The sequence below is a fragment of the Giraffa tippelskirchi genome, chromosome 3 (genome assembly GCF_054371585.1).
Source record: "Giraffa tippelskirchi isolate mGirTip1 chromosome 3, T2T-mGirTip1v1.2.pri, whole genome shotgun sequence".
NCBI classification, from domain to species: Eukaryota; Metazoa; Chordata; class Mammalia; order Artiodactyla; family Giraffidae; genus Giraffa; species Giraffa tippelskirchi.
In genome coordinates this window covers 152,997,378-153,011,096 of record NC_137277.1, presented here as the reverse complement: position 1 = coordinate 153,011,096, position 13,719 = coordinate 152,997,378, and the positions used below count along the sequence as shown (strand labels likewise).

The window sequence follows — 13,719 nt, the reverse complement described above, 5'->3', positions numbered from 1 at the left end:
CAAAAGACTAAAGGTGAGGGGCTAGGGGAGAAAGCAGAAAGTCCAGTTAAGAGGCTGTTGCAATAATCCAGGCAGGAGTTGATGATGGGTTTAACATGGGTAGTAACAGTGGAGTTGATGAGACATGGTCGGATTCTGGGTAGCCAGTGAAAGCAGAGTCAACAAGAGTTACTTACAGATCTGATACGGATTATAAATGAAATAAGGGAACCAAGAAATTTTGGCCTAAATAACCAGAAGGAGTGAGCAATGTATTGAAATGGGGAATGCTACAGAAGGAAAAAGTGGTAGTGAGAATTCAGAACATCTATTTGGAATCTATTAAGTTTGATATGCACATTGTATATATAAGCAGAAATGTGGAGTTAGCAGTTAGATATAAGCATATAGATACATCTTTTCATTAACATTTACTGAGTGATGATCAAATGAACAGTTGAGCATATGAATGAATGAATGAATGTTGGGGATACAAAAATATTTCAATATAAGAAGTAATGAGGAGAGTACCATTCAGCAGACAACTTACTGTCTAAAATAATTTGGGCTTGAATGAGAAAGCTAAGATACCTGGGGAGAAGGGGATGATAGAAGTCAGTACAAAGAAACTCACTCACTGGGTTTTACAATAACATTTGCTGTTACAACAGTACCACTTTGGAATCCAAGTGGTATATAATGCACTACAAATTCCCCCAAAAGAATTGAAGTCCAAGAGCATCATTTTCATATGTCTTGTGTAAATATATATGTGTGTGTGTGTTAAAATTACAAAAGAATGATTAGCAAAAGAGTATGTTAGTTCTTTAACAAACCAAATGAAAGTATTAACATATCTGTATTAAGTATTCCAAAGAAACAATACAATGTTTATCTCTGATTTTCCAAAAGTCCACCTCCATATTCTGAAAGTGGTCCTATCTTAATTACTTTTAATATTTCAAACTGGTCACTGCTTTTAGAAATACACTGTCATAGATCTCATTTTAGGAATTTTTTAAGGTATACATCTTGTGATTTTAACCTGCTAACTGAATCTACAATCTTAGGGGCCTAATCTTTTTTTTTTACTTGACTTTTCTTCTCTTTATTAACAAGAAACTTTTAGTCCATTTTTTCAATTTGTTATGCCCCTGGAGAATTAAAATGCACAACCTCTAAATATTTCTCTTTTTTACTTTAATTTTTTAACTACTTTTTAAAATCACAGTATAGTTAATTTACAATGTTGTGTTAGCTTCTGGTGTACAGCAAAGTGATTCAGATCTATATGTACATATATTCATTTTCAGATTATTTTCCATTATGGGTTATTACAAGACACTGAATATAGTACCTTGTGCTATACAGTAGGTCCTTGTCATTTATCTATTTTATACATAGTAGTGAAAGTGAAAGTTGCTTAGTCGTGTCCGACTCTTTGCAACCCCATGGAATACACCATCCATGGAATTCTCCAGGCCAGAATACTGGAGTGGGTAGCCTTTCCTTTCTCCAGGGACACACAGTAGTATGTATATGTTAATCCCAAACTCCTAATCTATCTCTCCCTCCCCACCTCCACACTATCCCCTCTGGTAACCATAAATTCATTTTCTATGTCTGTGAGTCTATTTCTGTTTTGTAAATAAGTTCGTTTATATCATTTTTTTTTAGAGTCCACATATAAGTGATATCATACAGTATTTTTCTTTCTCCATCTGACTTACTTCACTTAATATGCTAACCTCTAGGTCCATCCATGTTGCTGCAAATGGCATTATTTCATTCTTTTTTATAGTTAATATTCCATTGTGTATATATACCACATCTTCTTTATCCATTCTTCTGTCAATGAACACTTAGGTTGCTTCCATGTCCTGGCTATTGTAAATAGTGCTGCTATGGAACTTATTGGACTGCATGGATCTTTCTTTTCTGTTTTTTTAAATTGGAGTATAATTGCTTTACAATGTTGCATTAGTCTCTGCTGTACAATGAAGTGAATCAGCTATATGTATTCAGACTCCTCCCTCTTGAGCCTCCCTCCCATACCCCTCCATCCCACCCCCTTAGGTTATCACAGAATACTGAGCTGAGCTCCTCGTGCGTCACAGCCCATTTGGGATGCATGTATCTTTTTGATTTATAATTTTCTCAGGATATATGCCCAGAATGGAACTGCAGGATCATATGGTAACTATTTTTAGTTTCTTAAGGAACCTTCATACTGTTCTCCATAGTAGCTGCACCAATCTACCCTTAGGGGCTTAATCTTAAATTGCAAGAAATTAAGGTATATCCCACACCCTACTAAATAATGTGGGTTTCTGAAAGTCTCTAAGCAATTTTAATTAAAGTTCATATGGCATCTAGGAGTGAAAAGACTTGAGATCATTGTACAAATGTCTTTATTCCCACATCTGTTCCTGACTGCTACCTAAGTTAGCAAATGATAGGAAGGAGGCTTTTCTTCAATATATTAATACATTTTTAAATCAAAATGCTTCTTCTGTTTCAATAATGCCAAAGAATAAGAAGCAAAGCAATTTTTACAATTTTATTTTATTTCAATTATAGCTACTTCAAGTGAATTTTTTTTTACCTGAATTAAGCAAATAACTGTATCAGGGCAGTATTTAATTAGTCATGACTAGCGAGGGCACAATGTTAGTACTACCTGATAAACAGTCCAAAATAAAAACTGCTTATACAACATGAAATTTTCCCAAAAACAGGACTATAATACATTTAGCACTTTCATTTTAGCCCCCAAAGAAGTCATTGAAATTTATTTCAAACTCCTCTTTGCCTTCCAAACCAGTTAACACTAAATTAGCCAGTTTCTCACAAAATAACATATAGAATGTGCAAGAATATTGAAGTACTTGCAACTAGGCAGCAAAACTAAGTCTCCCAGCTCAATGAGCAATCAGATTTATGTAGGAACAGTATATATGTAAAGGGACAGAGGGCTTCCCTGATAGCTCAGTTGGTAAAGAATCCGCCTGCAGGAGGCCCCGGTTCGATTCCTGGGTTGGGAAGATCCGCTGGAGAAGGGATAGTATTCTTGGGCTTCCCTTGTGGAAGCCAGATGGTAAAGAATCTGCCTGCAATGCAGGAGACCTGGATTTGATCCCTGGGTTGTGAAGATCCTCTGGAGCAAGGAAAAGGCTACCCAACTGGCCCGGAGAATTCCATGGATTGTACAGTCCATGGGGTCACAAAGAGTTGGACACGACTGAGCGGCTTTCACTTTCAAAGGGACAGAAAGATAATAATTCCCATTTTCCTAAGCTGTAGGTGTACAAGTTCTATTACAAGGTCTGCCAACCTTAGCACTACTAACATTTTAGGCTACATACATCTTTGATGTAAAGTGGGGGGAGCGGCTATCCTGTGCATTGTGGTATGTTTGGCAGCCTCCTTGGCCTCTACCCAGGAGATGCCAGTAGCATCCCATCCCCATAAGGACACCCAAAAATATCTCCAGACACTGTTAAATGTCCCTCAGGGAATACAAAACTGTCCCTGGTTGAGAACCCCTGATCTATATGTTCAGGAGAAACTTGAGTTTATATAGATTCTTCTACATGGGCTGCCTTTACACAAAATTTAATTTTAATTTCAAAGCTCATTTTCAACTGAGACCCTTGGAACAAAACAGCAAGAAGCAACTGATACCAACAGAAAGGGGAGTTTGGTTCTTTCAAAAGTAAAGGTTATCCACCTGGTAAGAAACAAATTCTTAAAACCTTATAGTCATAAAAATTCCCCCAAATTAAACTTTAGGTTTAAATCTGTTAAGTGAGCTCACATGTATTCTTCAAAAGCAATGAATAAAGAAATACTTCAACAATCTATACAGTCCAGAAATGTGATCTTTTAAAAGGATGCTTAATGTGTTTTTTTTTTCCTTCCAAAGTGGCAGCTTATTATTATCTTTTGAAATGTCATTTGGTGACTCAAAAGAAAACAACTGTAATTTAAACAGCAAAAAATGAAGGGGAATAAGTCTGTATGTGGCCTCTGTTTAGAAGTTACTAAGCTGTCTTTCCATGATTAATGTAATATGCTTTCTCCAGGGGTGTGAAACCCCAGGTTTCAAAATACCATTTATATGCTGGTAGCTCCCACATTTCCATCGCACACCAGGCTGCCCTTGAGACCAAGGCCAACTCAGCCATCAACATATCCGAATGATGACCAACTGTCCGCCTGGAGAGGGCAGGTTCTGTTTCCTCTTAGCCTTCTTTCCTTCCCAGACTTTCCTATATTGAGAAATAGTAGCCTATTCCCATAGGTGTTGCTAGTGTTAAAGAACCCGCCTGTCAATGCAAGAGACGTAAGAGACGTGGGTTCAATCCCTGGGTCAGGAAGATCCTCTAGAGAAGCAAACGGCAACCCACTCCAGCATTCTTACCTAGAAAATCCACAAACGGAGGAGCCTGGCGAGTGTGGTCAATGGGGTTGCAAAGAGTCGGACACTACTGAGCACACATCAAATATCCAAAACTATCAACCTATTCCCCAGGAAAAAGCCTGACAGTCATCCTTGACATTCCTATTACTGCTATAACAAATTTCCCTAATTTTGTGACTTGTTGTTGTTGTTTAGTCACTAAGTCATGTCTGACTCTTTTGTGACCCCATGGACTGTAGCCCACTGTCCATGGGATTTCCCAGGCAAGAATACTGGAGTGGGTTGCCATTTCCTTCTCCAGAGGATCTTCCTGACACAGGGATCAAACCCACATCTCCTGTACTGGCAGGTGGATTCTTTACTACTGAGCCACCTGGGAAGCCCAATTTTGTGACTTAAGACAACACAAATAATTACCTTAATACTTCTGGAAGTCCAAAGTCCAAAATCAAAGTCTAGAGCTTAAAGTTATGGTGTCAGCAGGGCAGTTTCTCCTGGAAGCTCTGGAAGAAAATCTGTTTCCTTACCTTTCTGGCTTCTAGAAGCTGCCTGTATTTCTTGGCTTGTGGACTGTATACAAATACTAAAGAAGTCTATTCTAGCAGACCCAACCTGCCTGATCGACCAGATACAGAAATGTTTACACATGGAGCAACTTCATGGACTGGGGTGTCCGACTCTGTGAGACCCCTTAGACAGCAGCCCACCAGGCTCCCCCATCTCTGGGATTCTCCAGGCAAGAACATTGGAGTGGGTTCCCATTTCCTTCTCCAATGCATTGAAAAGTGAAAGTGAAGTCACTCAGTCGTGTCCAACTCTTCGTGACCCCATGGACTGCAGCCTACCAGGCTCCTCCATCCATGGGATTCTCCAGGCAAGAGTACTGGAGTGGGTTGCCATTGCTTTCTCTGACCCTGTACCTTAGGGCTAAATAAAAGATAACCATTTACACTGATTCTAAGTATGCCTTCTCTACTGTGCACACACATGGAACCACATAGAAGGGCCAATCTACTAACATCTGGAAGAAAAAAAACATGTGAAGGAGCTACTGGCCTTACTAGACTCTATTATAATGATGTTAGGAGTAATCATACTGTATTGCCGAGGGCCACCAAAAGACTGATGTTATACAGCTAACAGAAATAATTTGCCTTATGAGATCTTAAAACAGGCAGCCAGAACCAAAAAACCAGATTTTAAGGCCTTAGCACTCATCCCGAGTGTGGACCTATCCCTCTTTAAGTCTCAGTATTCAGATATGGATCTAGAGAAAGCAGATGAAGTGAGATTTCATAATGAACCTTAAGATTTAGATGATCGGTACCAAACAACCAAAGAAGACTGGATTTATAACAAACAAGGACTAGTGCTTATACCTGAGCAGTTAATGAAAAGAGTTATTGCTTATCTACATCAAGGAACCCATTATGGCAGTGACTTACCCAATCACTGGCTACAGTTTACTGCTAGTCCACAACTACAAAGGACCAACCAAAAGGTAACACAAAATTGCCTGACCTGGTCAGAAACAATCCAAAAACCAAGCCACCCCCAATAATAAAAGGGGTGCAAAACCAAGGGACAGAACCATATATAATAAAAGGGGTGCAAAACCAAGGGACAGAACCAGGCAATGTCTGGCAAATTGACTTAACTGCTATGCCAAAAGCCATGGGAAATTACAGACATTTTCTGATATTTGTAGACACCTTCATGGGTCTTATAAAATTTTGTACATATTGTCTGCCTTGTATACTTAAAAAGGCCTTCCCACTAGCACAATAATTGCCCAAGATGTAAGAGTTCAAGGTGGGACTCAAGAATATTTACAATTAAGTGCAAAATAATTTCATTCTTCTCATAAAAATCCACACCCTTAATCAGCAGGAAGCAGCTAGAGCAGTCGGCACATGATTTCCCTCAAGACTGAGGAACGTACAAAGAAAAAGGGGGAAATCGAAACAGCACTGACCAGCTTAAACTGGCTTTGCTTTCTTAAAGCAAGTGGCTGATTATTCAAACCTGGAGTTATTTTACAGACAGAAATGCTGCCACTAGAGCCCTTTTTGAAGGGAGAAGTTCTTCAGCAAGGAAACCTGGCTTCCAGAGGGACTGTTTTGAGACCAGGCAATCAGCTTCTGCCAAGTTTGCCCTTAAATTTTGCCCTGAACCCTGGATGGGAGATACAGATTTGAGTCCTATCTCCTGTTTCCTTGCCAGTTGACCTCAAAATAAAGTTCTTTGTTTCCTCCAAAGCCAGAGCCATAGCACTAGCTTCTGTGCACATCAGGCAGCCAGCTCTGTAATAATCCTTCCTTGCATCTCTCCAACCTCTGTTTCTGTGATTACATCTCCTTTTCTGATCTGGACTTCCGTAAGAACCTGTGATAACACTGCCCACTCAAATATTCAAGGATAAACTCCCCATCTTTAAGTTGACCACACCTACAAGGTCTATTTGCCATGTGCAATATTGTGATTTGTAAGAAATATATGAATTTGGTCACATGACCAAAAATTTATATATATGTTTTCATCCACGGTTCCTGGTTCACAGCTCCCCAAACCCTGGGAATTTCCTGGGCAATAAGAGCAATAGGAGCATCTTTTGTCATAACAGTTGGTCTCTGACCTTAGTTTTTGAAAGTATTTAAGAGCCATAAAGGTGTCCTATTATTCATAACAAGCCCTTTTTCACCACAACTAAGTTTTTGCTGTTGAGATGACTTTCGGAAAGCATCTAAGGATGGGGTCTGGTTGCCAGGGGAACCAATCCTGAATAGAGAATTGGAACTTTCAGTTCCACCCTCTGACCTCTGGGGAAGGGAGAGAAGCTGGAGGTTCAATGGCCAATGATTTCATCAGTCATTCCTATGCAATGAAGTATTCTTAAAAACAACAAGAAAGGAGATTCAGAGAACTTCTGGTTTGGTGAACACATGGAGATTCAGAGAGAGTGGTGGCTCGGAGAGAACATGGAGGCTCCGCACCCTTTCCTCCTACCTTGCCTTCTGCATCTCTTCCACCTGGCTGTTCCTGAGTTATATTCCTTTACAATAAACCAACGATCTAGTAAGCAAAATGTTTCTCTGAGCTCTGAGCTGCTCTAAGCAAATTAATCAAACCCAAGGAGGTAATGGGCACCTCTTATTTACAGCCAGTTGGTCAGAAGTACAGGTAATAACCAGGGCTTGCAACTGGCATCTGAAATGAGGGTGATTTACCTACCTCCAGGTAAATAATGTCAGAAATGAATTGCAGTATCAGATACATTGCTGTGTCCTGAGAATTTCTTGCTGCTATAGGAAAGCCCCTCCATATGTCAGAATTTAGTGATCAGAACCACCGTTTACCACCACGTATGGTAACATACTCAGTTTCTGGGGATTAGGATGTGGACATCTTTGGAAGATTACCATTCAGTCAAGACTTTTCTAGCTCACCCACCCCTACATCATCAACAGTCTGGAAGCTCCACTTCATATCTCTAATCAACTTTTGTTGTTGTTGTTGTTGTTATTCAGTCGCTAAGTTGTGGGTCTTGGCAACCTTTCCAACCTCAGTAACCTCTTCGCAACCCCATGGACTGCAGCACACCAGGCTTCTCTGTCCCTCACCATCTCCCGGAGTTTGCCCAAGGTCGTGTCCATTGAATCAGTGATGCCATCCAACCATTTCATCCTCTGTCCCTCTTCTCCTTCTGTCTTCAATCTTTCCCAGCATTAAGGTCTTTGCCAGTGAGTCAGCTGTTCGCATCAGGTGGCCAAAGTACTGCAGCTTCAGCTTCAGCATCAGTCCTTCCAAAGAGTATTCAGGGTTGATTTCCTTTAAGATTGACTTGTTTGACCTCCTTGCTTTCCAAGGGACCCTCAAGAGTCTTCTCCAACACCACAGTTCAGAAGCAACAATTCTTTGGCTCTCTGCCTTCTCTGAACTACTTTCTTTTAATTCCTCTGCTACCATTTTTGTGCAGGGCCACATAGACTCGACCCTGGACAACTGTGAGCATCTCCCAACTGATCCCCTTGCTGCAACTCTTATCCCTCCACAGCCCATCCATAAATTGCTAGAAGGATCATCTTATAATATAAGTCAGGTAATGTTATTTCCTTGTTTAAAACCCATCAGTGGTTAGCCATTATAACCAGAACAAAATTCTAATAGGCACTTCATCTTCTGGTCCCTTCTCACCTTTAAAAAATAATGGAGAAGAAAAAATGCAACTTTTTTCCTCCACAACATTTCTCTCCATCCCTTACCATCAGCCTTCCAAAGCCTCATATGCTGAGCAGCAGCTGTTAGCAGTTCATCAAAGGAAGGTACATGTAGTTGAGCTGACCTTCCTGGTTCTCCCCAGAGGCAGAAGACAGCAACTTACCACATAATTCTAAACCTATGCCCTCCCTCTCCAAGTCTGTTTTAACTGTACATTCCTGCTAACACTACCAGAAAATTTGAAATGTAAGAAATAAAAATCAAGAGGTAGAGGAAAGAAAGGAAGATGCACAACACAGTGCAATAGATTCTTCACATTTCATAACAGGCAGACAAAAGATAATGTCTTTTGATGGGTCTAAAAATAGTGCAGAGATAAATTATTTAACATTAAGAAAACTAAAAATAAAAATTTAACAGCCTTTGGGGAATTATGGGAGAGAGACTTTTCATTTCATTTTTTTAATGAACTCTGAATTCTTAGACTAAATAAATAAATACAGTAGAGCAGTTACTAACTTTGCACAAATATTTACACAAATTTTGCCCATGAGGATGTGCATGTTTATATATGTAAATGGGTCATCAGTTTTTCACCTATTGCAACATTTTTTTCCTCTGATTCCCAGCACTCCTCTTTGGAATTCCCCTACTAGAAACTGTTCCACCAAGGACTTCTTGCTGATAAACCAAAGGGCACTGTGACCTCACTAGCAGTCTCTTTGTGGAAAATTGTTCCTTAGGCCCTCTTCTGCCTCCATTTTCCAAAAGTTCTTCCTTCCTGAATCACCAACTACTTCTGGAGCCAGCTATTCTCACACTTTCAAACCATGATTGCACATTTTATAATTCCTTGTCTTTTTCCAACATGACAGAAACTCAGGAAGCAACTACTCCACAAACACAGACCTTGTTTGGAATAATGAACAATCCCTAACTCAACCACCAATCTCAGTGTTTCAGTACCTCTTAGGAATACCCAGTCACCTCTCAATGAAGAAAACTTCACAGAATTTTAGAATTGATAAAGGACTGCAGAGAGCAAACACACCCACATCAAAATAGCCTGAGACATAAAAATGCAAACCAGCAGACCCCATATAGAACTACTAACTCAAAATGTTTTCAACAACTTACCCCAGGAAGTTCCAGTGCACACAAAAGTTTGAGATTCCTCATCTAACCCAATCTCCTTATTTTTGAAATGAGAAAGTTAAATCCAGAGAGGTAAGTGAACTGTCTAAAACTGCCCACCTGATATGCAACCAATTCATTATTCTACTCATACATATTCTGGTATCCCTTTTAAAGAAACCTGGGAGATAAAACATGCATTAGAAAGAAACTATCTCAACATAATAAAGGCTACGTAAGAAAAATCCACAGCTAACATCACACTTTATGGAAGCTTTTTTCTCTAAGATCAGGAATAAGACAAACATGCCACTTTTTGCCACTTCCATTCAACATAGTACTGGAATTCCTAGCCAGAACACTTAGACAAGAAAAACAAACAAATTTCGTTGCCTTTCATGAAAACTAAGGGGAAAAGATATAAAATTATCATTGTTTGTAGATCATCAGTTCAGTTCAGTCAGTCGTGTCTCCAAAGAAGACATACAGATGGCTAACAAACACATGAAAAGATGCTCAACATCACTCATTATCAGAGAAAGACAAATCAAAACCACAATGGGGTACCATCTCACGCCAATCAGAATGGCTGCCATCAAAAAGTCTACAAACAGTAAATGCTGGAAAGGGTGTAAAGAAAAGAGAATCCCCTTACACTGTTGGTGGGAATGAAAACTAGCACAACCACTATGGAGAACAGTGCAGAGATTCCTTAAAAAACTAGAAATAGAACTGCCATATGACCCAGCAATCCCACCACTGCACGTACACACCAAGAAAACCAGAACTGAAAGAGGTACATGTACCCCAATGTTCACTGCAGCACTGTTTACAATAGCTAGGACATGGAAGCAACCAAGATGTCCATCGGCAGACAAATGGATAAGAAAGTTGTGATACATATGCACAATGGAATATTACTCAGCTATAAAAAAGAACACATTTGAGTCAGTTCTAATGAGGTGGATGAAACTGGAGCCTATTATATAGAGTGAAGTAAGTCAGAAAGAAAAACACCATACCGTATATTAACGCATATATATGGAATTTAGAAAGATGGTAACAACGACCCTACATGCAAGACAGCAAAAGAGACACAGATGTAAAGAACAGACTTTTGGACTCTGTGGGAGAAGGCGAGGATAGGATGATTTGAGAGAATAGCATTGAACCAAATGTGAAATAGATGACCAGCCCAAGTTCGATGCATGAAACAGGGCACTCAAAGCCGGTGCACTGGGTCAACCCAGAGGGATGGGATGGGGAGAGAGGTGGGAGGGGGGTTCAGGGTCAGGGACACATGTACACCCATGGCTGATTCATGTCAATGTATGGCAAAAACCACCACAATATTGTAAAGTAATTAGCCTTCAATTAAAATAAATAAATTAAAACATAATAAAGGAAAAAACCTTATTAGAACTAATTAATGAATTCAGCAAAGTTAATACAAAAATCAACACACAAAACTTAGATTCATTTTTATATACTAACAATGCAAAATCTTAAAAGGAAATTATGTGAACAATTCTATTTACAATAGCATCAAAAAGAATAAGTACTTAGGAATAAACTTAACCAAGCAGGTGAAAGACTTGGACTCTGAACACTAAAACACTGATAAAAAAGAAACTAAATAAAACACAAATTAATAGAAAGACATCTCATATTCATGGATTAGAAAACATAATACTGTTGAGATATCAATACCACCCAAAGCAATTTACAGATTCAGTGCAATCCTTATTAAAATTCCAATGATATTTTTTGCACAAATTAAAAAATCTATCCTAAAATTCATATGGAATCTCAAGGGACTCTGAACAGTCAAAGCAGTCTTGAAAAAGAACAAAGCTGAAAGTCTGATAGTTCCTGAGATAGTGAAGGACAAGGAAGCCTGGCATGCTGCAATTCAAGGGATCGCAAAGAGTTGGACACAACTTAGCAACTGAACAACAACAACAGTAATCAAAAAAATATGATACTGATAGAAAGACAGACATACAGACCAATGGACTAAAGAGCCCAGAAATAAATCCTTGTCAAATGACTTTCAATGAGAATGCCAAGGCCATTCAATAGGGAAATGACAGTCTTTTCAATAAACGGTGATGGAAAAAAAAAACTTAATAACCAGATGCAAAACACTGAAGCTGGATCCTTAACTTATACGATACACAAAAATTAATTAAAAATGAATTGAACGCTTAACCATAAGCCATAAAACTCTTAGAAGAAAATATAGGGGTAAAGCTTAATGACATTGGGTTTTGCAGTGGTTTCTTGGCTATGAAACCAAAAGCACAGGCAACAAAAGAAAAAACAGAAAAGTTGAACTTCATTAAAATTAAGAACTAAATTTTAAGAGTAAAAAAATCAGCTCATGGAATATGAGAAAAATATGTCTGGTAGCGATTGATAACCCAGAATATGTAAAGAACTCCTACAACTCAACTAGAAAACAAACAACTCAATTTTAAGATAGGCAAAGGAATAAATAGTCATGTCACCAAGAAAAATATACAAATGGTCAATAAGCAAATGAAAAGGTGTTCAACATTACTAACCATCAGAAAAATGTAAATCAAAACCATAATCAGATTCTACTTCACACGAATTAGGATGGCTGTCATTCACACAACAACAACAATAGAAAACAAGTTTTGACGTGGGCGTGGAGAAACTGGAATACTTGTGAATTGCTGGTGGGAATGTAAATAATGACGCTGCTTTGGAAAATGTTATAGCAATTCCTCAAAAAATTAAAAACAGAACTACCATATGACCTAGAAATTCCACTTCTGGGTATATACCCAAAAGAAATGAACACAGAGACTCAGATATTTCTACATCCATGTTCACAGCAGCACTATTCACATTAGCTAAAGGTAGAACAGTCCAAGTATCTTTTAGCAAATTAATGAATAAACAAAATGTGGTGTGTGTGTGTGTGTGTATGAAAAAGGTGAAAGTGTTAGTCACTTAGTCATGTCCAACTCTTTGCAACCCCATGGACTATAGCCTGCCAGGCTCCTATATTCATAGAATTTTCCAGACAAGAATACTGGAGTGGGTAGCCATTCTCTACTCCAGGGGATCTTCCCAACCCAGGGATCAAATCTGGGTCTATAATGGAATATTAATCATCCTTAAAGAGAACAGAAATTCCAATACATGCTACAATAGGGATGAACCCTGAAGACATTATGCTAAGTGATATAAGCCAGTTACAAAAAAGACAAATACTTTATGATTCTAGTTATATTAGGTATCTAAAACAGATTCACAGAGATAAAAAGTAAGATTCTAGTTGCCAGAGGCCAGGGTGAGGGAGGAACAGGGAATAAATATTTATAGAGCTTCAGCTGGAGAAGATGAAAAACATTATGGAGATGGATGATGGTGATAGTTGCACAATAAAACTTGTGTGTTCAGTCACTCAGTCACGTCCGACTCTTTGAGGTCCCATGGACTGTAGCCCACCAGGCTCCTCTGTCCATGGGATATTCCAAGCAAGAATATTGGAGTGGGTTGCCATTTCCTTCTTAGTACCACAGAATGTACACTTAAATGGTTAAAAGGGTAAAGTTTATATCTACTTTGCAACTATAAAGAAGTTTAACTTGCAAAAACAGAACTACTCCTTTTTCTTTCTCTTAAACATTACTCTCCATTTGTTTTATTCATCTAGCAATTAGCAAATCTCAGTTTCCAGCAAACATCTCCAAATACTTCTTTTGAGCAATTTTCTTCTCAAGAGCTTCAGCTGATACCCACCTTTCTGTGATCATCCACTCCTCAGGAAGTCCAATGGTTACAGTACAATCCACTTCCTTTAGCTCTGATATTAAGAGTCCCCTTCAAAAATTCTGTGAAGACTCCTGACCTCACAATGAAGCTCCTCTTCTTTGGCCTCAAGCAATCTCCCCAACCATTAAAGAAAGCACTGCTCTTCATGGAAATAA

The 13,719-nt window shown here is 38.8% G+C and overlaps 1 protein-coding gene across 6 annotated transcripts in view; it reads right to left on the bottom strand.

Annotated features, from left to right (window-relative positions):
- The window catches only part of ADAM23 (ADAM metallopeptidase domain 23), a 206,878-nt gene that overhangs the window by 173,053 nt on the left and 20,106 nt on the right, over window positions 1–13,719 (bottom strand). Inside the window, exon 1 of one of the 6 annotated variants that reach the window (XM_081577946.1) lies at window positions 7,634–7,925. The exons of the other annotated variants lie outside the window; for them this stretch is intronic. Coding sequence (XP_081434072.1) covers window positions 7,634–7,678 — 45 coding nt within the window. The 5' untranslated portion in view covers window positions 7,679–7,925. Of the gene's footprint in view, window positions 1–7,633; window positions 7,926–13,719 lie in introns of those variants that run through there. 6 annotated transcript variants of the gene reach the window in all.